The sequence below is a fragment of the Semicossyphus pulcher genome, unplaced genomic scaffold, assembly GCF_022749685.1.
Source record: "Semicossyphus pulcher isolate SPU_LCO1_2020_fin unplaced genomic scaffold, fSemPul1.0.p SCAF_6, whole genome shotgun sequence".
NCBI classification, from domain to species: domain Eukaryota; kingdom Metazoa; phylum Chordata; class Actinopteri; order Labriformes; family Labridae; genus Semicossyphus; species Semicossyphus pulcher.
Genome location: NW_027211737.1, coordinates 17,933,912 through 17,959,081, shown reverse-complemented (window position 1 = coordinate 17,959,081; position 25,170 = coordinate 17,933,912). Strand labels below are relative to the sequence as shown.

The 25,170-nt window shown below is 42.3% G+C and overlaps 1 protein-coding gene across 4 annotated transcripts; it reads left to right on the top strand.

Moving 5' to 3' along the window:
• The first annotated feature begins 32 nt into the window (after positions 1–32).
• On the top strand, positions 33–24,187 carry ap1b1 (adaptor related protein complex 1 subunit beta 1). 4 transcript variants are annotated; one of them, XM_069683007.1, is made up of 23 exons: positions 33–82; positions 2,195–2,255; positions 3,481–3,586; positions 3,716–3,851; positions 4,126–4,371; positions 4,616–4,806; positions 4,926–5,147; positions 5,308–5,428; positions 5,559–5,654; positions 6,018–6,133; positions 7,198–7,363; positions 7,981–8,079; positions 8,673–8,932; positions 9,239–9,446; positions 9,651–9,671; positions 10,480–10,509; positions 10,598–10,735; positions 10,831–10,976; positions 11,069–11,198; positions 14,428–14,512; positions 14,988–15,074; positions 15,629–15,783; positions 22,723–24,187. In XM_069683007.1, the coding sequence occupies exons 2-23, from the start codon at positions 2,219–2,221 to the stop codon at positions 22,795–22,797; spliced, it is 2,871 nt and encodes a 956-aa protein (XP_069539108.1). In that variant the 5' UTR covers positions 33–82; positions 2,195–2,218; the 3' UTR covers positions 22,798–24,187. The 4 variants fall into 4 exon arrangements, with proteins under 4 accessions (XP_069539108.1, XP_069539111.1, XP_069539110.1 ...); XM_069683009.1 differs by lacking the exon at positions 33–82 and adding an exon at positions 119–149; XM_069683008.1 differs by lacking the exon at positions 33–82 and adding an exon at positions 136–166.
• The last annotated feature ends 983 nt before the right edge of the window (positions 24,188–25,170 follow it).

The window sequence follows — 25,170 nt, the reverse complement described above, 5'->3', positions numbered from 1 at the left end:
CAAACGTTATTTTGTGAAAACACGGAAGTAGATGAAGTGGGAGGGGACGAAGGCCATCACAGCCCCTACCAAGCCTGTCACGGTAAGATGTTAGTGGAGATTTTCTCTCCAAATTCATTGTGTGGCGAGTCTAATTTTAACTCCAGAAGGTACGCTAATTCGTTGGGTAAGGTTTAAATCTGGCCGATAGATTAAGAGCTTAACTAACTCGGCAAAGGCTTCCTTAAGCCTGTACTTAGAAGGTCATGTCTCAGCTGTGAGGCTAGAACAGTGGCCAGGCGCGAGCTGACACTGACAGGCACACAGACAGCTAGCCTTTAGCATCACTTTCATTCAGCTAACCGTAACTACAGCAAACATGCAAGAATGGGCAAATCAGTTATGCGTGAGTAATTGCTCGATCGTTGATTGCAGAACAACCAAAACTACTAGTCTAACTAACTTTATGTTGCTTTTGCATATTGAGGTTAAACACACTTGAGCCTGCTATGCTAGCGTTTAAGTACAGGTAGCCTGATGCTAGCCAGCTAACGAACCTCCTCTGTAGTCTCTACTTGGCTAAGTTAACTGTATAACTTAAAGTCACCACTTGGGAAGTACTTTTATTGTTAGTCTGGAAATTATTTAATAGCCCGGTATTAGTTAAGTGTTATTTTAACGCGACAAACGCGTGAATTGTCGTACAACCGTATCTCAGACAGCTAGCTAGCGTCTTGCTAGCTAACGTCGTCAGTTGTTTTAAAGCGTCCTGTTTGATGAAGTTGTGACTAACAACCAGTCCGATGTATACGGTTAACCTACCTGCTGCTCAGTGAATAATGAACAGCCACGGTTGATGAATGAAATGCTCTTATGTGGACACAGCTCATTGTCACTGACGATTAGTTAGCATAATAACTGAAAGGCCTGTGCTGTTCATGTAGACTTTGAATTAACTCTGGACACCTCAATGCTACATCTGTTGAGAAGTTTAATGTCTGTATTTATTTGATATCCAGACTGATAAAGGCAATGTTCATCATTAATATTCTTGAAACACGTTTTGTGTTTTGTTTCCAACATAAACATATGCAATATTGTCTGATTGAATTTAAAGGTCCTATTGATGGACGGCTTATTAAAGGTCCTGTGAGGAGTTTATAGCTTGTTATGAAATCTACTGAAATTAATAATGCTGCCTTCATATGAGCTATAAAAGCAAACAAGACCATCAGCGACAAGGTTGATTATATCTTTATAGTTGTTTACAATGCCTGTTACCACTGCCGGGGGGTAGGTGTCAGACAAGCTGGTTAACTTTGTGAAACCAAATCAGCCAACCAAATCAAAATTTTCTACATTTTCCAGGGCAAAGATTCACAGCAAGTGATACCTTTTGAAAGTTAAAAGAAAGGATGAGATTTGTTGTTTAAAAAAAGACTTCTTTCACATGTACAGGACAAGATCAGCAAAGAGATGTGAGCTACCACTTGTCCACAGAAGTCGCCAAAATCAATACAAACCAAAAGTTCCTCATAGGAGCTTTAACTTATTTGTCATAACAACTTTTATTGAGATGCCATCTGTTTCATTCATTAAAGACAGCTCCAAGGACCCTTAATCAATATTTGTATCATGGCCCCGTTAAGAAGCATCACAATTTTCAACAACAGCATAGTAATCCCAAAAATGATCACTGTTAATTCAGGTAACAGTAAAGGTAGTGTAATGATAGGATGCACAAACCATATGTTTCCTAAAAGTACGCGAGCATGGTGAAAAGTTGTTGAGTAAATCACTGTTTTATTTTCCTTATAAATGGAGCATGTTTCCAGTTTTGATCAGCATTCATGCTCCTACCTTAACGTTCCCTTTAACTTGAACACTATTTGTCAACCTTATACCAAGAAGTATTGTTGTATGAATGGAACATCTAAAGTTCACTTAGTTAAAGAGACATTGTTGGCCACATACATGCTGACCAAGATGATTAATGTTTAAAGAGGATATACTAGTATCTGTTTTCTTAACAAAATCCATTGTCTTCTTTTCTGATAGTTCACTGCCATTTGTCGAGGAGAAGACAGGAATTCCTTTTATTTCCCTGTGCTTGCACTTCTAGTATTTCCTGTTGCTCTCATGATGCTCCAAGTTTCCACTCAGGAAAGGATTTCACAACCATCTTTCTCACTGTCTCTTTCTCTTTCTTTTGCAGGAGAATCGACAATTTGGATCCAAAATGACGGACTCCAAGTACTTCACCACCACCAAGAAAGGTATGTCAGCTTAATTTTAATCTGATCACTGGTTTCAGAAAATTTACTGTCAACCAATTTTTAATTGACATGTCTTGAACCTGAAGTGAAAGAACTGAGGATAATATCACTGCTTTGTATCGATGTTGTTGCCAACAACTGAACAGCCCTGTTTTTTGTAAATCAGATTAGACATATTGAGCATTAGCTTTCAGAGATTTAACTGTCCTGCTGTGCCTCCTGTTCGATGTGGCTCCTCTCACAAGATCCAAAAATGTACATATTTACATAAACAGAATATGCAAATGGGTGCTTAAAAAATTTGGGATGCCTGGATTTATAATTTTTGTTTTGATTGCCTTTGAGACAGAAGAGCAGGCGTCTTTAACAATCAGCTATTTGTACTCATCTGCGTAATGTTGTGTGCAGTCTGTCACTGACATCCTGAAGGAGATTTGGGGTGCTTAGCGGTTTACAATGCCGGGGAAATTCTAAGTAGGTAGACTCAAAAGTAAGCCCACTGAGTATTGACAGTGTATTTTCTTAAAGTTTAGTTCATTCAGATAGACATGTTAGTGACTCTAGACTGAAAACTAAACTAAAGGAAGTTAAATCTCTTTCAGTTTAGTACAGAGGAACAGAAAAACAATCCTTTGAGAGGTTTATTTAAAGACATCAATTTGTCAAACACTGACTATTACTCTCTGATCTTTACTCTGTAACAAAAGCTCAGCTGAGCACACACATGAATACACAAACTTGTCTCTACCGTCGTACTAACATTGTTTACGCTCACATTTGTAATACGTACACACAAAGAAAATCAGACCTTCATCCAAACAATTTTATTTGAATAGAAAATGAATACAATAAAGTAGCTGGCTGGACTTAAATAAGTAGTCGCCTGCTTGGCTGGCAGAAGGTGCTTATGTAAAGCTCTGAGCTATCGGAAGTGTCTCTTTAATCACCAACTCAGCGATTAGCTAATTCTGTGTTAAAAACATCAACACATGGACAAGGTTCTCAACCTCTGACCAGCATCCCAAACTGCTGGGAATGTCAATGTCTGTATCTATGAGGGGGGTTTGATGGCTAATGGACTGCTGTACATTGTGTAGTATCGTCTTTCTGGTTCGCACTCTGCAGTTTGTAAAAAGAGGGCAATGCTGCACTGTGCTACTTTTCACACTGACATCATGAATGGATTACATGATGTGTGATTCCCTGTTGTTTCTTGTGTGTGCAGGGGAGATCTTCGAGCTCAAGGCAGAGCTGAACAGTGATAAGAAAGAGAAGAAGAAGGAGGCTGTGAAGAAGGTCATTGCATCTATGACAGTTGGCAAGGATGTGAGGTGAGCTGGGGAAAACACTGTCAGACACCTCCACACACCTCCACACACCTCCACACTGCAGTAATATAATGTAACGCATCACCCTTCACTTTGAGACAGCAGAGATATAACACCTTGTCTGTTCCTCAGCGCTCTGTTCCCAGATGTTGTGAACTGCATGCAGACAGACAACCTGGAACTGAAAAAGCTGGTCTACCTCTACCTGATGAACTATGCCAAGAGTCAGCCAGACATGGCTATCATGGCTGTTAACACCTTTGTAAAGGTAAATCTCAATCTGTCATGAATATTTTAAAACTTTATTAAAATATCTGTAATTAATTAATGATTAATTGGCAGCAATTAGAGCTCGCTTGGTACCGTGTTATTAAAGGCATGTGTCCTTGAGTTTTTGCACAACTTATTGATATGTATTGTGAAGAATAAAAGTGTAAACAGGAATATTTTCCTCAAATGTCTGTCAGATAATGTATTATAATGAAAAAATAAATCAAAGTTGAAAAAAAGATACTTATGACCTCTCTGAACCGCCCCTCTAGGACTGTGAAGACCCTAACCCTCTAATCAGGGCCCTTGCTGTTCGCACAATGGGCTGCATCCGTGTGGACAAGATCACTGAGTACCTCTGTGAGCCACTGAGGAAATGTCTGAAGGACGAAGACCCGTACGTGAGGAAGACTGCCGCTGTGTGTGTGGCAAAGCTCCATGATATCAATGCCCAGTTAGTGGAGGACCAAGGCTTCCTGGACACACTTAAAGACCTCATCTCTGACTCCAATCCCATGGTACGAACCTTTCAGGCTGCTTTCTAGCTGGCTATTGATCCAGCCTGATGTCTTGCTCGACGTGCCACAGATGGCCACAAGCCCATGCTCTGCCTTTCACTGATAAGCCCCGCGTTGGCTTTCAAATACTTGGCATGTTACCAGAATTTTGTCAGTTAAATGACCTCTCTTTTCCTATTTTAGTGTAGCTGATGGCTACTATTTTTCTTTCAGCACTTATCTGAACTCTTGTCCTCATCTTTAGGTCGTAGCAAATGCAGTGGCAGCGCTGTCTGAGATAGCGGAGTCTCACCCCAACAGTAATCTCCTGGACCTGAACCCTCAGACCATCAACAAGCTGCTGACAGCTTTAAACGAGTGTACAGAGTGGGGACAGATATTCATTCTCGACTGCCTGGCCAATTACACACCTCGTGATGACCGTGAGTCCCAAAGGTGAGAGAAAACACTGCCTTCATTAGCATTACAGATAGCAAATGCCAGTTAGCAATTATCCCAAGTAAACCTATCTAATATTCTGCCCTTTCACTCCTGATATCATCAACATCTGCTAGCATCTGTGAGCGTGTGACCCCGCGGCTCTCACATGCCAACTCTGCAGTGGTGTTGTCGGCAGTTAAAGTTTTAATGAAGTTCATGGAGATGCTGCCCAAGGACTTGGACTACTATGGCACCCTGCTGAAGAAGCTTGCCCCTCCTCTGGTCACCCTCCTTTCTGCTGAGCCCGAGTTGCAATACGTGGCCCTTAGAAACATCAACCTCATCGTACAGAGACGGTAAATGTCAGGAGAGGATGTACCGTTCTTTATGCTTTGGGAAAAGCAGGCCCTTATAAAAGTTGTATATACCGTATCATGTAGCAGTACTCTTTGTGTGTTGTCTTGCAGTCTAAGTAGAATGCCACAAATAACCGGATATGTCGATGTCTCTTTTCAGCCCAGAGATCCTGAAACATGAGATGAAGGTTTTCTTTGTGAAGTACAATGACCCAATCTATGTCAAGCTGGAGAAGCTGGACATCATGATTCGCTTAGCATCTCAGGCCAACATTGCCCAGGTAACACACACACAGCTGTAGTACAAGCAGGAAACATGGTTTTTATTAGATTAAAAACTACATATAAATGATTATGTCTAGATATTCACAAAATCATCTGAGTGACTGCTTCTCATCTGTCCTGCTGTAGGTCCTGGCTGAGCTGAAGGAGTACGCCACTGAAGTGGATGTGGACTTTGTCCGTAAAGCGGTCAGAGCCATTGGCCGCTGTGCCATCAAAGTAGAGGTGGGTGGAGATGATGTCATCCTGTCACCTGATGCTTTGTTTGTCAAATCCTTGTAGCATCTTTGTGCTTCAATGATTTAGCCAAATGTTTAACCCACTGGTGTGTGTTAGTTTCCAAAACAAACTACACTCTAGTTCTTCACTGATACCTTTGGACACATAAGAGTAAACAGGACATCATGAAACAAATGATTGATGACAAATCAAACACTCGGCTTCAAGTTTAATAGTTTTTATTTTTAGTAACTTAGACATAATGGTAAATGGATGGACTGTATATGCAGACATTTCATGTGTATTTACCTGTACATTGTTAAACCTGAAGGCCCATCTTGATCCGTTATCTTCCTCTCTATTCATTAGCAATCAGCGGAGCGGTGTGTCAGCACACTACTAGACCTCATCCAGACCAAGGTCAACTATGTGGTGCAGGAGGCCATTGTGGTCATCAAGGACATCTTCCGCAAGTACCCCAACAAGTAGGTTCCTTCCTAGGCAACAGTGTCGTCATTCTTTGTTAACACTTTGTTTTCCATATACACTCAGTTTATACGAGCTGGTCAATTATATTGAGCCATTTAAAGAAGTTACATGTTGTGTGAGCTGTGACATGCTTTGCATTTATCTCTGAGCTATAGTATTTTTGCACATATGCTGTTATACACCAGCAGACAAACCAAGATTTCAGCTTCACTGATCCGTTTTCTTGGTCTTTAAATGGTCCGATTCAAAACTCATAACAAAGACTAGAGGTGTTTTTTAGATTGGCTTTCATCCCAAACGATATGAAGAGGAACCTTCAGGCACGAAAAATTCTCCACAGCACAACTCTGAGTGTTTGTAGAGGACAGCTTAACTCCCTGCCCTGACTGCACCTGGTCAAAGGTCAGGCAGATTCAGCTGGAGCGTGACTTCTGCTGTTGATCACCAACAGACAGGATTCATGTGCCAGACAGAAACTTCTCCCACACATCGCTGCGGAGTCGTGAGTCTCCAAGGGAGCAGCTTTGCAAAGCCTCCAGCTCATCATCGCTCGAGCCTTTTAGCTGCATGAGTCACTACCCACTCAAACTTCTGGCTTTTCTGTAAATTAGAAATCAACAAAATCTTTCTGCCTTAATTTATGAAACCATTATGTAGATCTAATAAGTTATTCAGTATTTGATTCAAATGAGAATTAAAACAGGAATTAATTAACCTCTACAGAAGACTTTAGTTGCTGAGCATTCAGCAAATGTAAGTCCCGCAGACCAAACTCCGAGAGTGGACAGTGAACATTGGATTTACATTTCTGGCCGCCAGAAAACAAAACCCCAAAGTAATGCTAATGTTTGTCTGCGTCTGCTGAGAGCAAAAGGAGGACGTCTTGTTAGTATGTTTTGAAAGCTGGTGACATGTTGTGGCTGTCAGCTGGTGTTTTTGTTTTTCCTGCCACAGGAGGTCATAAATACATAAATTAGTAAATTATTGTAATCTGCTTTTTGTGATTGTCTATTGCAAACTTGGAGTGCATGCACTGATGTTTCTGTGTGACCTTTTCCAGGTACGAGAGTGTGATTGCAACTCTCTGTGAAAACCTGGACTCCCTGGATGAGCCGGAAGCTCGTGCCGCCATGATCTGGATTGTGGGAGAGTACGCTGAGCGCATAGACAATGCTGACGAGCTGCTGGAGAGCTTTTTGGAGGGGTTCCATGATGAAAGCACTCAGGTGTGTTTAGTAGAGTGCAGGGCGGTCCATTGTCCATTTTAATGGTAGCACAGCACTCATTTGCAGTCAGTGCCTTTACTAAGTAGCACGCTTGGGTTCCTGTTGTTGCAAATAATTAAAGTCATTGGATAGCTGTTGCAAAGCACTGTGAGAGAAATGAAAGAATCATTGATGAGTGAAATATTTTGTTTAATGAGACTTAATGTGAAGACTCTACAATAGTTGGAACACTTTGATATCCGACTCATAGACACATGTTGAAGAGAAGCCAGCCTTCACTCTGAGGAGTGTTCTGGCACAGTTTGTTAGGGGATTACACCCGGCTTCACGCGCTTACACATCACTCCTCAGTAATAGATTTATTCCCATATTATTGCCTTGGAGAGCTTTTCTTTGATCCATTAAGTGATTCTGTGGGTAGAAAGGAATTTACTAAGCGTAAAATGTTCACTTTTGTGATGGCAGCTTAAAGTAATGGTGTTGATATTCACTGTTTAGCAGCGTCTGGCCTTGCTTTGTATTTCAGTTTTAGCCTTAATAAGCCTTTCACTCCATGTATTCAAAATTCAATGTAAGTGGCTGTAACATCTATTGTTTGTGTTCACTATGTCCTCCAGGTGCAGCTGCAGCTACTGACAGCCATCGTCAAATTGTTCCTGAAAAAGCCAACTGAGACCCAGGAACTAGTGCAGCAGGTGTTGAGCCTGGCCACACAGGTGAGAACAAAAGACTCATTTGATGTTCCTGTCGTCCTCTCGGTCTACACATATTTGACAAATTTAAAGAAACATGCTGTCATGACTTTGCAACTTTACTTCTATTTATGTCGTTTTCAAGGAGTTCTGTAAAACTAAATGACTCTAAGTACACTGGAGTATTGTTATAGCAATATGGATGTGAGCCTTGCACTTCCCTCTGTAATGACTTCAGTGGTTTGAGTTTACTCTACCGCTCCAGTAGTTGTGTTTAAATGTTTTATGGTAGTAGTTTCAAAGATTAAACCATACATTCTAATAAAATTCTTTGTAGTATTGGATTAAAATATATTGAAATTAAGCTTATTTGATATAGTTAAAACTTTTTATAGTAATAAAATGTCCAGTGTGAGGATGCGTGTAAATACATTTTGGCATACATTAGCTAAATTCTAGCCCTACCAAGGCTGACTTAGTGTTTGATATCTTTGAGTCACGGCTCAGCCCCTAATATCCGGACCAAGACAGAGAAGAGTCGAACATTAAGTATTTATTAAATAAGCTCCATGAATAATAATAATCCTTCCTCCTAATGGCTCTGTCTCTTCCTGCAGGACTCTGATAACCCTGATCTCAGGGACCGCGGCTACATCTACTGGCGCCTGCTCTCCACGGACCCTGTAGCTGCTAAAGAGGTGGTCCTGGCTGAGAAGCCCCTCATCTCTGAAGAGACGGATCTGATCGAGCCCACGCTGCTGGAGGAGCTCATCTGCCACATCGGCACTCTGGCCTCTGTCTACCACAAGCCTCCCAGCGCCTTTGTCGAGGGCAGCCGTGGTGTTCAGCACAAGAGGCTCCCTGGCAGTGCCGGATCGTGAGTCATGCAATGTTTTTTTTAAACACTGATGGCTTAGGGGTTTGTTTACTTAAATAGATATAGCTACAGTCTTGACACTGCTGTTGAGTAACTCACCTTTCAGCAGTTTCGAACTGTGCAGCTGTTCTGCTTCGTTCCCTCCTGATGTAAAATATATCTAATCACATCTACTTTCAATTGTTTTATGTTGACTGGATTTATTTCAGCAGTCAAATAATCAATTTGTCTTACAGTGTATTTGAAATAGTTATCATAACACATTAATATTACTTTTCTTTATTCTTTCTGAATAATTTCTACCAGTGGGGAGAGTGTTGACAGCCCAGACCCTGCGTCTGCTGCTGGAGTCTCTGAGGCGCCGCCTGCTGTCATCCCATCCCAGGGAGATCTTCTGGGAGATCTGCTTAATCTGGACCTGACTCCTCCTGCTGCCACCGGACCACCACCAGCCCCCTCCTCCGGCATGCAGTTGGGTGCTATGGACCTTCTCGGAGGGGGTCTGGACAGCCTGGTAGGTTTTCTTCTCATCACAGTTTGACTGAAGCTGTAAGCTTCTGAAAATACCCCTCACTTGATTTCAGTAATTGGCTTAATGTCAATGGGCCAAAGTGACGGTAACATATCTTTGTGTTAATTCTCCGCCTCTGGTGCTTTCTCTTCTTTTTTGTTTGACCCCTGTGTGTTTTCCTGTCTTTGTTCAATGCTGCACCTGCAGATGGGGGATGAGTCTGAGCCGGTAAATACATGGAGGGAGAGGGCACAACATTTATGAACCATGTCAGGCCATTTTAGAGGATTGATTTCATAACTGCTGTTTAACTGTGGTTTCATGCATCAGTCTGACCTTTTCATCATTTATCATTTATCATGGTATCTACAGTAAGCATGCTGTTAAATCCTTTCCATCCTTTTCTTACCTTTGGGCTCTGCGATGTGTTTCATGTTTCAATCAGCCGCCCATCCCTCTGCGGACGGACACTCCTCAGTCACCTCAGCTCCATCAGTCCCCATCGCCCCCAGATTACAGCCCCACTGAGGTTGGTCCAGGGGACCACGCTGGACCAGTAAAGGCCAGCATCAGCCTAGAGCCCCCTCTCGTCCCCTGTTGTGCCACTGTGTCCTCAGAATAGTTCTCCCCAACAGTTATCTGTGACTTTGCACTTTTTATTACGATGTTTGTTTCCCTCTCCACGTGGGTGAGATTTAGTAAATCTTGCCCATGTTTCGTCTTCGATGCACACTGTGTTTAGCCACTACACCTAACACAAGTTTCACTATACCCCCGACCTTTTCACCACCACAGTAGACACTTTTTGTGAGTAGCATTTGAACAATAAAAGTTGGACTTGTATTTACAATATAAGATCAGTTACGTTAAAGGAAAACTTCTGGTGTTTCCTTCCTGCTGTTGCTTGTTAACAGAGTAAAGCCCATAGTTCCTTTGACCCTCACACCCCTCCATCCAACTTCTTCAAACCCTCCAGAATATTATTTAATTTGCACCAGAAGATAACCTGAATCATTTTTCTCTCCCCCCTACCCAGCTTGGCGGAGACCTCGGAGGAAGTGCTGCTGTAAGTCTGAGTTTCTGTCTGGCTGTTATTGCTCAATATGAGATGATGTGAAAGGTGTCGGGGTAACGAGTTTCTTTGTGACCCACAGATGGGGGCTGGTTTTGGTGCTACTCCAGCTACAATGCCCGCCTCTTTCAATGCCCCTGTCAGCGGCGGTCTGGACGACCTGTTTGATCTCGGAGGTGGAGTTGGTATGCCGATGGGAGCTTACAGCCCCCCTAAAACAGTGAGTCCTAATAAGCTGGAAATAAACAGTCTGGAGAATGATAAAACAACAGTTAGAGGAACCCTTAATAAATCACTGATCTTGTCTCTGTTCAGGTCTGGCTTCCAGCCATGAAGGCTAAGGGTCTGGAGATATCAGGCACATTTGCCCGCCGTGCTGGGGTTATCCAAATGGAGATGACCCTCACTAACAAAGCTATGAGTGTCATGACTGATTTCGCCATCCAGTTTAACAGAAACAGGTAACGCTTCTTACAAAGCAATGTGTTTTAATTTCTACAGATATTTTCACATCTTGTGACTTTTATTTTTTCATCTCTTTGTCCCTCCGTAGCTTTGGGCTCGCTCCGGCTGGTCCGCTCCAGGTTCTCACTCCTGTTAACCCAAACCAGAGTATTGAAGTGAGCCTCCCCCTCAGTACTGTGGGACCTGTCATGAAGATGGAGCCTCTAACTAACCTGCAGGTAACACCTTCAATCATTTATCTTTATTACTCTGTTTGCTTGACTGAATTTATTGAGCATCACACTTGTGACAGTCATGCGACATCAACAAGATGACAAGTACAGACTAGAAGCACAACATTATGTATGCCAACTGTTTTCATTTTTTCACACTGGCTTTATCAGGACACTGATGCCTCAGGTTTACTGTCCTGATATGGCTTCTTACAGGGCCCAGGGCCTCCAACATCTTTACAGCACCCTCTAAGACATGCTTTGTAATGTTAACAGAATGTACAGACTTGGCTGCATGTTTAGTTAGGTTATAATTAAGTCCCAAATGGAGAAGTTGGCTGTAATTTAACATCATATATTCAGTTTTCAGAACTTAAACACCAAAATGCTGCATGGTTGAAATATTAACGGACTTGACTCTTGAATCTCTTGAAACATTAAGTTTTGTCCTGGAAAAATATGCCAATGTGTCGTAAACGATTAGTAATGCATCCTCACTGTCATTCAGTAACACTGTTGAATTCCTATGTTGTGGATAAAACAGAATTAAAACATGAAACAGCCGTCAGAACAGCTGTGATTAGTAGCAAATAAAAGGAGCGGCAGCGACTGGCTGGTTTTTGATCAGGGTGGTTCTTTTTACTGGGCAGAATGGTGGACGGCCGCTGTGTGCAGCTGGAGGGAGATGATAAGAGTGTCGAGGGGGATGATAGAGGAGGGGGCAGTCATTAGTGGTCACACAACACATGGCTCCTTTGTTTTCCCCTGGCCTCTGTAGACCTGCTAACCTTTCTTCTCTGCTGCCTCCAGGCTCGGCTTTGATGGGTACTTTTTTCTGTTTTGACATTTTCTCAGATGTTTTATTTTGAGAGGTTCTGCGATGTTTTTGTCTTGGTGGAAGATGATGTCCCAGAATATTATTTTGAGTGCTCTTTTAACGACTGATGTGTGGTAGCAGTTTTTTTTACCGTTAGAATACCACCACAGTCAATAAACCCTCTCATCACAAAACAGCACACCGGAGGGAAATGTTTTAGGAACTTTGGAGGCAAGTTTGAGGTCTATTTTTGTCTCTGAAGGGCCTTTTTAAAAGGTCAAGGATATTAAATTCAAAGACATCAAAGCATTGAGAACAACTAAAGCTGCTTGCTAAAGATTCTGGTACTACAGCACACAATTTGAAGTACATTAGGAATGATTACTACGTAAGTCAATTGCTGAATTTCATCGGGCAGTTCAGAAACGAAAGACTGAACCTGACGCCCTCTAAAAATAAACTGAGAGGTTCCTGTTTAATTCAGGGAAGTGGTCAGTTTCAGAAGGATGCAGACCAAAATGCCTCAGGACACTACAATCAAAGCAACGTAGGACATAGGAGCAGGCTGTAGGCTAGGTAGCTAATTCCAACATTCAATTTCTATGTTTTGAAGTTCAATTTTTTACACAGACGTTTGGTGTGACATGATTTAGGGGGCTTTCACAGTAGGGACCCGGGCCCGGATCCGAGTACGCTTGACCCCAAAGTCCAGTTAGTTTGATTTGGGTGAACACTGTGTACCGTACTCGAGCACGGTTCGTTGATCCGTGCCCGGGTCCACTTGAAAAGGTGGTTTGAGTACGGTTCATGCGCACACGTTTACAGTACGCATCAGGTGTGAAAGCTAATCGTACCAAACCATGGATGTGGAGTGCTTTTTAGAATGTCACTCGCCGATCTCATCCTCTGAACTGCGCGGCCGTGGCTGATACCGTAGGAATGTTGGCGAGAGGGTCGTTCTTTAGATGTTCTCCAAAATATGAGTAATAGTAGGCATAGTGAGAAGGTTGACTCCATTGTATGGGATCATGTGATTCGTGTGCTTTTCTACACTGAAACGACAACATAAACAATGTCGCGTAGTTGATGATACTCTTCTTCTCCTTGTTTTAGAGGTGCATTACCGCCACCCTCTGCTTCAGAGTCCTTCCGCAGGCGTATTCGGGTGCGGAACAAAATTATTAATGTGAAAGCTGAACGGCGGGGGAGAGGGAGGGAGGGCCATCGTACTCAGGCACGGTACGAAGCAATCGTACCCAATGTGAAAAGCCCTTAGTAGCCGACTGTTACCATTTGTGCTTGACATGAACTGTAGTTCAGTTTGTTTTATACTGAAGCGACAGCTGATTTAGAACGTTTTAAAAGTCTGGTTCAGTGGGAGGGGGAGCAGACACCACTGCCAGAGCAGATGAAACAGAAAGACCAGGAAAACAGGCAAATATGTAAAAATTAGATGCTGGAACCAAAGACTTTAAAGCATTTTCATCAAGGAAAAAAACACAGAAAGTTCTCTGAGTCTTTTACTTGTGGTTGTGATGTACCAGCCTAATGAGAACAAATAATGCCATTAAAATGTGGACCTGACATACAGAGCACGAGACCTGACCTGTGTAGTAAGATTCAGTGTCCTACCTTTTCTCTTACTTTATGACAGAGCTCATTTAGTGAAGCTTTGTGCAGTTTGTGTATGACTCGCCATGTTACCGGCAGTCCTGCACTGCACCCAGGAATAAGACGCCCTAATGAATTATTCAGGAGTCCTTCTGCTATCCTCTGGCTGAACTCCCTGTCCTTTACTCAGCACTTCTTCTGTGAGCAGCCTGATCGATATCCCTGGCTGTCACTTGTTACTTCAGGTGTCTCCATCATACCACAGCTGTTCTCCCTTCCCAGTGTCATGTACTTTTGCCACCAGGGTCCATAAACCTGCCCGGGGAGCCAAGGCTAACAAATTGATTCTTGTTTTGTACAGACCTGCTGTTAGCTGCTGTTTGTGTCTTGTTTGTCTCATCTTTATATTTAGTGTTTTATTTTTAACCACAGTCAGCTATTCTTAACACCTCTTTATTCTCATCTTTATTTATATCCTCTTGCGAAGCACGTTCCGAAGGCTGATTTAGTTTGTGATGGGATGTTTGCTGATATTCGTAAGCAAATTGAAGCCTCATGTTATGTAGACACAGTCTGATGGGAGGCTTTAAACAACATATATTGTATGCATAGAGTTGTGGTAGGATTTAATATTGCCTGTGTTTGTGAGAGAATGAGATGCCTAAAGGATTGTAGCCCTCTTGTTCAGTAAACAGCACACATTGCCCACCCTTGAAGGGCACTTGAAAAGTAATTACCCATATATTGCTTCTTGTTTCTCCTCTTGTCCCTCTTCCCCCGTTCCTTCGGATGTAATCACTGTCGCAGGTGGCTGTAAAGAACAACATTGACGTATTCTACTTCAGCTGCCAGTACCCCATCAGCATGCTGTTTGTGGAGGACGGGAAGATGGGTGAGTGTCTCTTGGCTAAACCTCTTCACTTGTAAGCGTCAGACCCCTCTGACGTCAACATCGTACACACACATCAGTCTTTGAGCGAGCGTGTGACAAGTGTAGCCGGGTGTGAGAAATGTCTACCTGCCTGTACTCGTTCACCTCTCTGGTTGCACAGCTTCTCCTGGATTCTGCACCAGAGCCAGTCAGGGCCTCTTTTTCTCTTTTTGTGTGTTCTGGTTTGATTTATTCTGTGAGAACGTGTTGGCATTATTCCCCGTGGAGCTTCTTGATGGGGGGGTAGCAGCACGGCGGCTGCCAGGGGCCCAGCCGCAGCATGAGCCGTTGTGTCTAGTGTGGAATCAAACCACTCACACATTACATTACCATTTGTTCATTGCACACATCCTGTTGTTCTTCTCATACTGTGTTCTTCTCAGTGCGTGCGCTTTGTCTCTGGACTCATCCGGTGATTGTGTGTCTTTATCCGCAGAGCGACAGGTGTTCCTCGCCACATGGAAGGACATTCCTAACGACAATGAGTCCCAGTTTCAGATCAAAGACTGCCATCTGAACTCAGGTGAGGAGGATGAAAGGAGATCAGAGAGTGCACCACCTGAAGAACACTGCATGATGCATCGACACCCTGCAGCTTCTTGATACGTGATAAATAGCCCTACAGAGCAGTGTCGATCTCAAATCCTGATCCTCGCTAATGAGGCAAATTGTATTTGATGAGAAGTCATCAGCTGCAGTCTCTATTTATGCGTGATAATTTAGTTTTACACAAGCGTGAGAGCAGCCGAACTGGAGAAGAATTCCTAATGACAGCTTAATGGAGATTTCCTCCAGCAGATTCAATTTCTTTTTGGTGAACAAAGAGAGAGTTTCACATCCTTCTGGGATACAGCAGCAGCAGGACAGAGTCTGAGCAGAGAAGATTTCTCAGAATAAGCGACTGTATCTTTGCTGCACAAATAGCCTCGAGTGAAATTTTAGGAGATGATGAGTGGGAAAGAAAGCCTACATGGACTGGTGCACTTAATGACTGTTTAATGACTGAAAGTAAATACTAATGAGCTGTGGAGCAGTTAAAATGTTGACTGTGTATTCATGATTATGATCCCTCAACAGATGCGGCCTCCAACAAACTGCAGGGCAGCAACGTCTTCACCATAGCCAAGCGTACAGTGGAGGGTCAGGACATGCTGTATCAGTCCACGAAACTCACCAACGGCATCTGGGTGCTGGCCGAGCTGCGGGTGCAGACGGGAAACCCAAACTACACGGTGAGTGCTCAGCTGGTTGCTGAATTAGCTGAATTAGAAAAAAATGAGACGTGTCATTGATGTGCCGCTGCTGCTCTATTAGCTGTTTACTGATAAAAGAAACAGGTGGTGAGAAACAGCGATGACATTTAGTATTTTATTAAGGGACGGCCTTTTGAAGAACCTTTGACCACGAAATGCCAACTAATGAAAGAAATGTCAGGATTGGGGGGAGTGTACTCCCTGGGGAGATGTATGACGTTAAAACATATGTGCCTCTGTTGATACATTTTCTTAATATAATTCACTGTAAAAACATTTTTTTACCTGCCTCATGATTTGGAACAAGAGCTGTGTCAAGAAAAGCGCCAAAGTTGATCAGAACTGTCATAAATCCATCCTTTATCTATACCGCTTATCCTGTTCAGGGTCGCGGGGGGCTGGAGCCTATCCCAGCTGTCATTGGGCGAGAGGTTGGGTACAATTTGGACTGATCATCAGTCAATCACAGGGCTGAAACATAGAGACAGACAACTTTTCACACTCACACTTACATCCACGGGCAATTTAGAGTCACCAATTAACCTAACGAGCATGTCTATGGACTGTGGGAGGCAGCCGGAGGGAACCCACATGCACGGGGAGAACATGCAAACTCCACACAGAAAGGCCCACTTCATCCGAACCAGGGTTCAAACTAGGAACCTTCTAGCTGTGAGGTGACAGCGCTAACCACTGCTCCACTGCTCATCAGAACTTTCATAAAATTCTGACTGAAAAAAAAAAAGCAGTTTCGAAGACTTACTAGAATTACCTGAGAATTTATGTTTATTTATAAACTGTTGTAAATGTCCTTTCCCTGGGATGTTTTATCCAATACTTATCTATTGTAAATATGTAATATGTACCAGAATTGATTAATTCCCAGACTTCCCTCTGTTAGCCCGTCATTTTCTTTATTCTTTTAGCATGTAACTAAATGTGAGTCATATTTCAATCATGTCATCTGTCAAAATAACTGCTTTTTTTTTTTAAATACCTACACAGAAGTAGTCCCCATTTTAAACTTGGCGGACGGATTTAAAGAAAAGTTAAATAGATTTAAAGTAATTCTTCTTCATGAGACGTTCTCATGAATAAATGGAACCTAATCAGGCACTCTCATAGTCCAAAAAGGTCCCAAAGGGAGTCCAATCTTCCCCACTCAGTTTTAATTGACTTTGCATACATTGATGCTATCTCTTACATTGCATTACCCAAACTTTTATTCTGGAGGTTGAGCTATTTTTTGAGGCTCCAGTTATAACTGCCGTCATAACTGGAAAGTGTTACGAGAGAGGTGTCCCATAATAAAGCTAAATGAAAAATCTATTTGACTAACTGAACCAAATACACTCAGGACGTCTGTGACTTTGGTGCTGAATCGTCTCACGAATCCTCATCTACAGTTCAGGAAAGTTCCTGCTTCCGCTCTGCACTCGAGTACAAAGTAGAGCCTGACTCGTTGAATTAAATCGGCGTGATGCAGCTGCATAAAGCTGTCATGACTGAACTTCATGGAGGGAGACAAATGACGTAGCAGCGGCTGATGTGAACAAGCAGAGACATGACGGAGACTGATGTGCTGTGCGGAGTGATGGGTGTGCTGCAGGGTGGAGGCTGCTTGATTGTGCGGCGATTTGAATGGCGGCACTAGTACTGGTGGCTCATTTGCATGTGTGTCTGCGCGTGTGTGTGCGCACATCTATTTGTTTGTGTTCTTCGTTGTGTGTTGCATGTCTCTGCTTCGTCAGCGTGCCACGGTCGTCACTCTTGATGGATTGTGTTTGGCTCAGAAATTCTGCATGGCTAGTCGGGAGCGATGACCTTGGTGCGACTCCGCTCCCTTCTCATCACTCAGTCTGCCTTTAGATGATGTTTTTATTTCATAAGGTGGCCTGAACTCTTTTTGTTTTCTCCTGTCTAGACTAGTCAATTCGCCCAGTTTGCTCATTAAATTCCAATTTTTGAATTTTTGACGTGTCTTCATGTTAATTATGTGTGAGATTTTGGAAACAGGAGTACATCCTTGAGCAGAAGTCTGAGATTTATTGACTGAGGTGAAAGCTGATTACTTTATGATAATTTGTGTGGCATCTTTTGTTTGTCATTTGTTCATGCTCGGAGCAGGGCGCAATTTTCATTTTCTCACTCTTGATTAGCTGCGTGTTTATTTCCCCTGAGAGTCCATTTGTGCTGTAATCTCATTAATCCAGGAGGTTCATCTTGTCGGTGTGCGATGCGTTTTCCGTCTGTCATTTTGCTTTCATGTTCATTTTTAAGTTGTAATCGTTCCTCCTCTTTGGGTTCGGAAAGGCTTCCCGACTTTTTGCAGGTGGATCATGAATAGTTTAGTGAGGGAAGACGAGACTGCAGAGTTAACCGTGCTGCATGTACAGTGTGTACTCTGATGGTTGCTGGCTGCTGCATGGTCCCTGCACTCTCTTGGCACAGCACATAAAAGCCGAGCTGCTCAAGCCTTTTGTCGGCAGCTATTTTTAGACCTGAAGCAGCAAAGCCCTGGCATTGCGTATTTTCTGGATTTTATTGTGCTTCTCAAGACAAGTCTTAAAACAATTAAAATGATTTGCCATGAGTGGAGACATCGGCAGCACGTTTGATTTACTGCTCACACACGCTGTGTATATTTCTGAAATTACAGCTCTTTGATGTTGCCTCGCTTCTTACAGCTGCGTCCCAATTACACACTCCAGACTGATTTGAGCTGGGTTAGTGTATGCAGTGTGTTAACTATGGTGTTAATGGACACTATTTCCACTGTAATAGCTCACTGTTGGGAAACTCAGTATGGTGTAATGTAGTGAGAGAGCTCATGGAAGACCTTATAAAACCCAAAAATCTTTCTTTATTGCTCTCTTTTAAAACCTGCAAAGGAAACACGTTGTTGAAATAATATTCATGTTTATAAACGACATTAAACAAATCTTTTTAAGTTGATATGTCAAACTTGTTAGCAAGCTGTTGCTATCGACACATTCAGCAGTTAAGGAGCAACATTATCATTAATTTGCCGTCGTCTCCGTCGACGTGATGAGTCTCAGGCCAATATTCACTCTTAGCTCTACATTGGGTCTCCTTAGAGAAATATATCCTGTCTCTTTAACTATTTAGTGCTGAGCGTGCAGTTTATAGTCATGTCTGAGCTTTGCTGAAAACAGCTTCCTGCTACGACTGAAATCGATGAGAGCAGTGAGGGTGAACCAGCACAGTGAAAGTGTGGTTCCGGACAGCTGAACGATTAGCCGAAGATTTAAAGCTCTGTAGACTTGAGGAGGGTTTCAGATTCAAGTTGTAGTTCTGCAAGTTCACGGCTACATGCTAGTGTTGTTGTCAAGACAACACTAACCAAGACCAAGTCACGTCTGAGACCAAGACCGTATATATAAATGAAAAATCATCACGAGTGAACAAAATGTTTTCTCTTTTTTTACTTTGAGTTTGCCTTCTAATAAATGTGTCGGCAACAAACAAAGTCTGACCATTTCCATTTTTATATTTCCAAAGCAAGCTTTTCAAGACGCCTTTTCTCCAAAGTCAGTGACCTAACCGCAAGTGTTTCATTCACACATCCCAGCCAAAAGATGAAGCACCTTCATTGTCAAGTATTAAATTAACTGGATTATCCTAAACCTGACACAGCTGTCAGAGTTTATTTCATCCATAATAAAGTGTATTTTAAGGAAAATGCCATCTGTCGTACAGAGAATATATTCATCTAAAGTTGGATACACTGTGGAATAGGTTTTTGTATATATGCCCGGCCTCGTTAACAAATCTAGATGACATGCTATAGGATAAATTGAATGTAAGATTATGTCTTAACCATTATTTGACTTTATAAACAACTTTTTTCATGTAAACAAGGTGATGCTCGTGGGCAGATTAAAGGATCAGGAGGATCAAATCATAATCAGGCATTAAGCTGTCAACTTTCTTTGCTCTGCCCTTTGCAATGCTGCATCGCTGCATCAGAGAACTGCAGTGGCTCCAGGTCCTGCAGTGTTTCTGTCTCTCATTGGAACATTTCTGTTGGAAAAAAACATCATATCTCAGAGTTTTCTTACCAACCAACAGAAACACGGACTTATAAACAGCTTGATATTTGAAGTTCATCATCTCAGGATGATTAAACTAAGCAGGATTCTGTCTCTCAATCAATATCAGGAGATTACATCCTCCTTTCTTGTTACTCATGTTTTTGTCTCTTATTTCATTGCCTGTGTACAGCTAATATTATACTAATATGACGTTAGCAGCAAGCCTTAATCTGAGCACATGAATGCCGCAGTTTCTCCTAAAAGCAGGTTCTACTCAGTGGCTAGAGCGTTTCCTCACATCTCTTACCCCATGCTGACAGGAGAGCGGCTGCCTAAATGTTGCCAGCAGCAGCATGCATTAGTAAAGAGCCCTGAGTGCACAGAAGCAACACTTAAGGAGCTGGGCAGTATTACTGCTTTATGCCTCTGCAGCTCTGAGGTAACCAAAATAACCCTCTCCATCACTTTTGTTTGATCTGAATATCCATTGAAACGAGGACGGGCACTCAGCAAAACCTCTGGTGAATAAGTGATCATGTAATTATCGTAATGGTGCCTGTCTCAAAGAGAAAATGTTGCAGTGTTGTCGCAATACTCAAATTTCAACTTTAGATGCTGTTGATTGAAAAATATTGATAATAGATCCTTAAAGAAAATGAAAAACCTTTAAAAACAAACAAGACTGTAAGCAGCACTTTGTAATTGTGACGAGATAGTTCTGTAGAGGAAAACTAAATACAATAATTAGGCAAAAAACTTTCTTTTTGATTAAAATTAATTAAACAAGCAGCAATAACAACCACAGAATTGCAGGCCATTTTGACAACCAATCACCAGCCTGACAAATACTCATTTATTCTTTCCCAAACATAGACTTTGCTTTGGCGGGCTGCCCAGTTACATAAACGGCTGCCAAAATACATTTGGCGACCTATTTTAGCATTTTTTATTTTTTTCTCAACTTTCCATCCGCCATGGATTAATCAGTGTGCAATCTCTTCTCGCTGTACACCTCGCGTCCCCGTTATCTGCTGATGACAGGAATGTCTGACAGTCACACGCTCTGCAGAGAAACACACAGAGAGAGAGGCTCTCTTAAACTATGTCCCTCCTTATAAATGCATTAAATAGACTGAAGTAGGTTGTGAGTTCACAGTAAAATGAGAATTCAGTGGAATTAAAACTGTGTAATAAGAAATAAATATCGGGTTATGTATTCCGTTAAATACTAACATGAGATCACATCAACCAACCAATCTCCCAATTTTCCATTTTAAAAGGAGCGTCATCAACATGTGCAGACCAACATTCTCTGGAGGGAATTTGAAAGATACGACTAAAGTAGCGACATAGCATCCAATTCATATGGCTTCTAAATCAACATAACAAACAGATGTAGACAAGACATTAGTTAATAGCCAGCATTTACCATTCTTACATAATGTGAACCAGTTCAGTAAACACTTGTAAACAGTGGAGTAAGACCATTCCACATCTGCTGAAGCCACCTTGGTTGTTACAAAGACAAACCAGTTATCATATGAATCCCACCACGAATGTTATTAACAGTTGTGATTGGCCTGACCTGAACCAGGTCAGGGGGGAAACCTGTCTGAACAGGATTTGACTGGTTCCCAGGACCTCGCAGTGTCTCTGGTTTGAATCTAGCTGGGCAACTTTAATACACAGCATTTCAAATCTGTTTTTCCCTGTCAGCTCTCCACTGATTGCTTTAAAAATAGGAACACAGAGTCCAAAAATACTTGAAAAAATCAAGGGACTAACTCGCTTAAAGCTTAATGCAGATTTGTTTTGCAGTTTGTAATATTTCTGTGTTTGTATTTGTCACTCAAAACCGGTCACAGAGGGTCTGTAGTCGCTATCTTTAGCAGACTTACACTGTGACCCTGCTAACTTTCCAAATGCGACTCTGAGAAATGACAGTGATGAAAGCTGAAAGAGCGGCGCTGCGAGTGAGAGACGGGGCAGCTCCATGAGGACAGATGTGCTCTGTGTGTGTGTGTGTGTGTGTGTGTGTTTCTGTCAGTGTGAGAAAAATGCAGATTGTTTCTTAAAATGTTTGTCACGTTTCCATCGTTCAGCCGTTAATTATTAAGCAATTTAGAAATATGCTGAATCACTGTCTTTTGTATTTATTATTAACTGCAGCATTATGACAGAATCTGTCCTGCTATGATTAACTCCAGCTGCCTTGTTTTTCCCGTGAAGTGTTTCTGGGTCTGAGGAAATAACGTCAGCAGTGAGATTGCTGATGGGAAAGAGAAACTCACTTTTTGAGGCTGTATCAAATCCTAAAGCTACTCCCAGCTGAGACCTACTTCAAAGAGGGGCTTTGGAGAGGCTGCCTCTATATTTTCCACTGTGTTTATGTATCTATATTTCTGTCTATATATCTGTCTCTGTCTGAGGCAAGGAGAGTTTTATTCCAAAGTTTTTCTTTTCTCATCGAAAAAATAATTAATTTTGTCTCCTAGAGACTCCTGCTTTCTCTGCTTCTTTTCTGCAATGAAACTGAAGAAATATTAACAATGCTTACGTCTTCTGCTTAAGTTTGCTCTGTGACCCTGTAGATCAGAGTATACCATCATTATATTTTGGAGCTTGCAACCCGTCTTTTACCTCTTCCCCTTGATTGAAGCTCCATCAGTTATTCTTCCATCCTACCGACACCAGATTCTTGATTTCTTTGCGACTTGTTTTTGCCGTGTGATACCTCATGTATGTCCCACAGCGGGTATTTACGAATCCTGCTCTGTGTTGACGTGTCTTTCAAGCCTTGCGTTTTCAAACTTAGCTCAGCAGTCAAATCATGCTCACTCTGCTCCTCTCCTCTCTCCCTCAGGTCTCTCTGAAGTGCAGAGCTCCAGAGGTTTCCCAGTGTGTGTTCCAGAGCTACGAGGCCATGCTGAAGAACTGAAAAACAACCTTTCCTCGACCCAGCTGCTGCACCTCACAGACTCCTGCTCTGCCCTCACCTGACCCACCAACCATATTACAAACTCGCGCAGTGCAGGATCCAAATCCTGCTGTGTCAGGACCTGGAGGCTGCGCTCTGTCATCCAGTTGTTAAATTAGGATATATCATGATTTTTGACCCATCTCTTACAGTTTTTCTTTTTCCAAGACGGCAGACATGTCTGGTCTTTGTCTGTTTGTTCACACACAGTTTCAGCTTCAGCCATTAATCTCATGACACATTTCCTGAATGAACACTTTCACACTGAGCAGCTGCTCCTCTCTTCTCCTCCCGAGCCGTCCTGTGATTCTTTTGGGGACAGACGTCAGTAGGACTTGTATTCCTGTGACTGTTTTCTCTGCATGAGGCTCTTTAATCATTATCTAGCCCCACTTCTCTGCAAATTGAGTCTATTTTTAGCGTCTGCAATCAGCAGGTGAACCGTCGCTGTCGGCACATTTATTTTAGGTACTTTCAGTTCAAATGCGACAGGCTTTAACCCCTTCTCTGCCTGTGTGAAGTGAAAGGTGGCTGTCCGGGCCTCAGAAGACACATAAATACTTAAGAACTACATTTCTGTTGTCTTTGTTATAGAGTTTGCTTTAGCGTCTGTGGTCAGCAGTGGGATCAGATGTGTGCTGTGTGCATGGAAACTATGTTTTGATGTGTGTTTTGTTTAATTTTTACATTAATATCTGGACGTTTTATAGACCAGCAGCAGTTTCCCGCTGCCTGCTCTGTTACTTAGTCATTCCATGCTTTAATTTGTGTCTGTAGTCTTGTTAGTGTCCACGTGGCCGACTGGGAGAGAGCCACAGGTGTTGATTTGGTTTTTGCTGCTTCCTCCTGCATCAGCGACAGCCACTCTGGGCGCTCTCTGCCACTTTGCTCTCTCTGTGTCCTGATAGCGGCTTTTTCAAGTACCACCTGAGATGAAGGCTCAGGTGAGATATCTGTACACTTAAGAAGATATCATGGTTTGAAACCCCTCTGAGTAATAATGTAGTTATCCCTATTGTGGCTGTAAGGAGGCTGAAAAACTTCCAGTGCCCCCATTTTAAAGCAGACTCCAGATAAATTGGATTCCTTTCTGCGATTCATTACACTGAAGCCCTTTTTATTGCCTCTACAGGATGTGTGCACTTATGCTAACACCTTGTAAAGATTACAACAGAGGAGGCTGTGTGTTCTGAGTGTGTGTCTTTGTGTGTGTGTGGTGACGGCTGACTCCTATGAAATGCTGTAAAAAAAAAAAAAAAAAATTCAAATATTTAATCAGATGCTTTTGATTTTTTTTTCATCGTGTGTACATCATTTGAAAAAAGAACTATTAAAAGTCTTGATAAATTCACATATTTAGTCCTTTTCTTCTGTATTTACAGTATTTAGACTTTAAAAACAGTCTGTCAGAGTCCCTGTGTCACAAGATGCAAAACGTTATCTCAGTTGTATTTACTTGGTAAAGTTCACACTCCCTGAGTCCCTGGAAGACAGCATGCCTTGTTTTCATCCATCTCACTTTATAATCATCGATGACCTTTGAGGCGTTCACTTCTCCTCTCAGGGACTCGGCTCTGCTCAGCTCCAGTGCTGCAGACTCTGCATACAAAGTCTCTGTGTGTTGTTCAACCTTGAGACACGAGCCAAGTCTTGAGGTGACTTGAGACAGGTGCATCTTTAAGTCGTAGAAGCTCCTCTGAAGACATGTCGGGGGTATTTAAAGTCCAAGCTGCCCGGGAAAGCTAAACCAGGATTTCACCTGCATCCCCTAACTCCTCTCAGATCTCAGATCAGTTTGAAGTCAGCTGCTTTCAAAGATGTTGACTTACTGACTTAAAATGAGTCCAAAGATGTGACAGTCTTTTCTCTTCTACTGGTGACTGATCTATATTATTGATCCTATGTGATGAATGCATTCCAATAGGGGGCACCACCGCACTGCCTTTTAGATAAAAGGCTCATTCTGTTTAAAGGACTGGTTATTGACTTCCTAACCACAATCAAAGTGGCCATTGTGTTTTAACAGAGTAAGACAGATGTACGACAATGCAAACAGGGCCAGAGCCAGGGTTTTGAAAAAAAAAAAAGTTATTTATTTGGATTTTCAGATTTTTTTTCCGACACGCACGATGAAATACGGTTTCATTTCTCGGTCAGCTTTGAAGGAAAATCCACTATTGGAGTGTAACTAAGTATATTTACTCACGCGCTGTACTTGAGGTACTTTGAGTACTTCATAATATGGTATTAATATATAGAGGGGTTGACATATTTGGCATCTTTACTGGCTGAAACTGTAGTGACGCTGAGATATGATGCATCAATTTTATAATG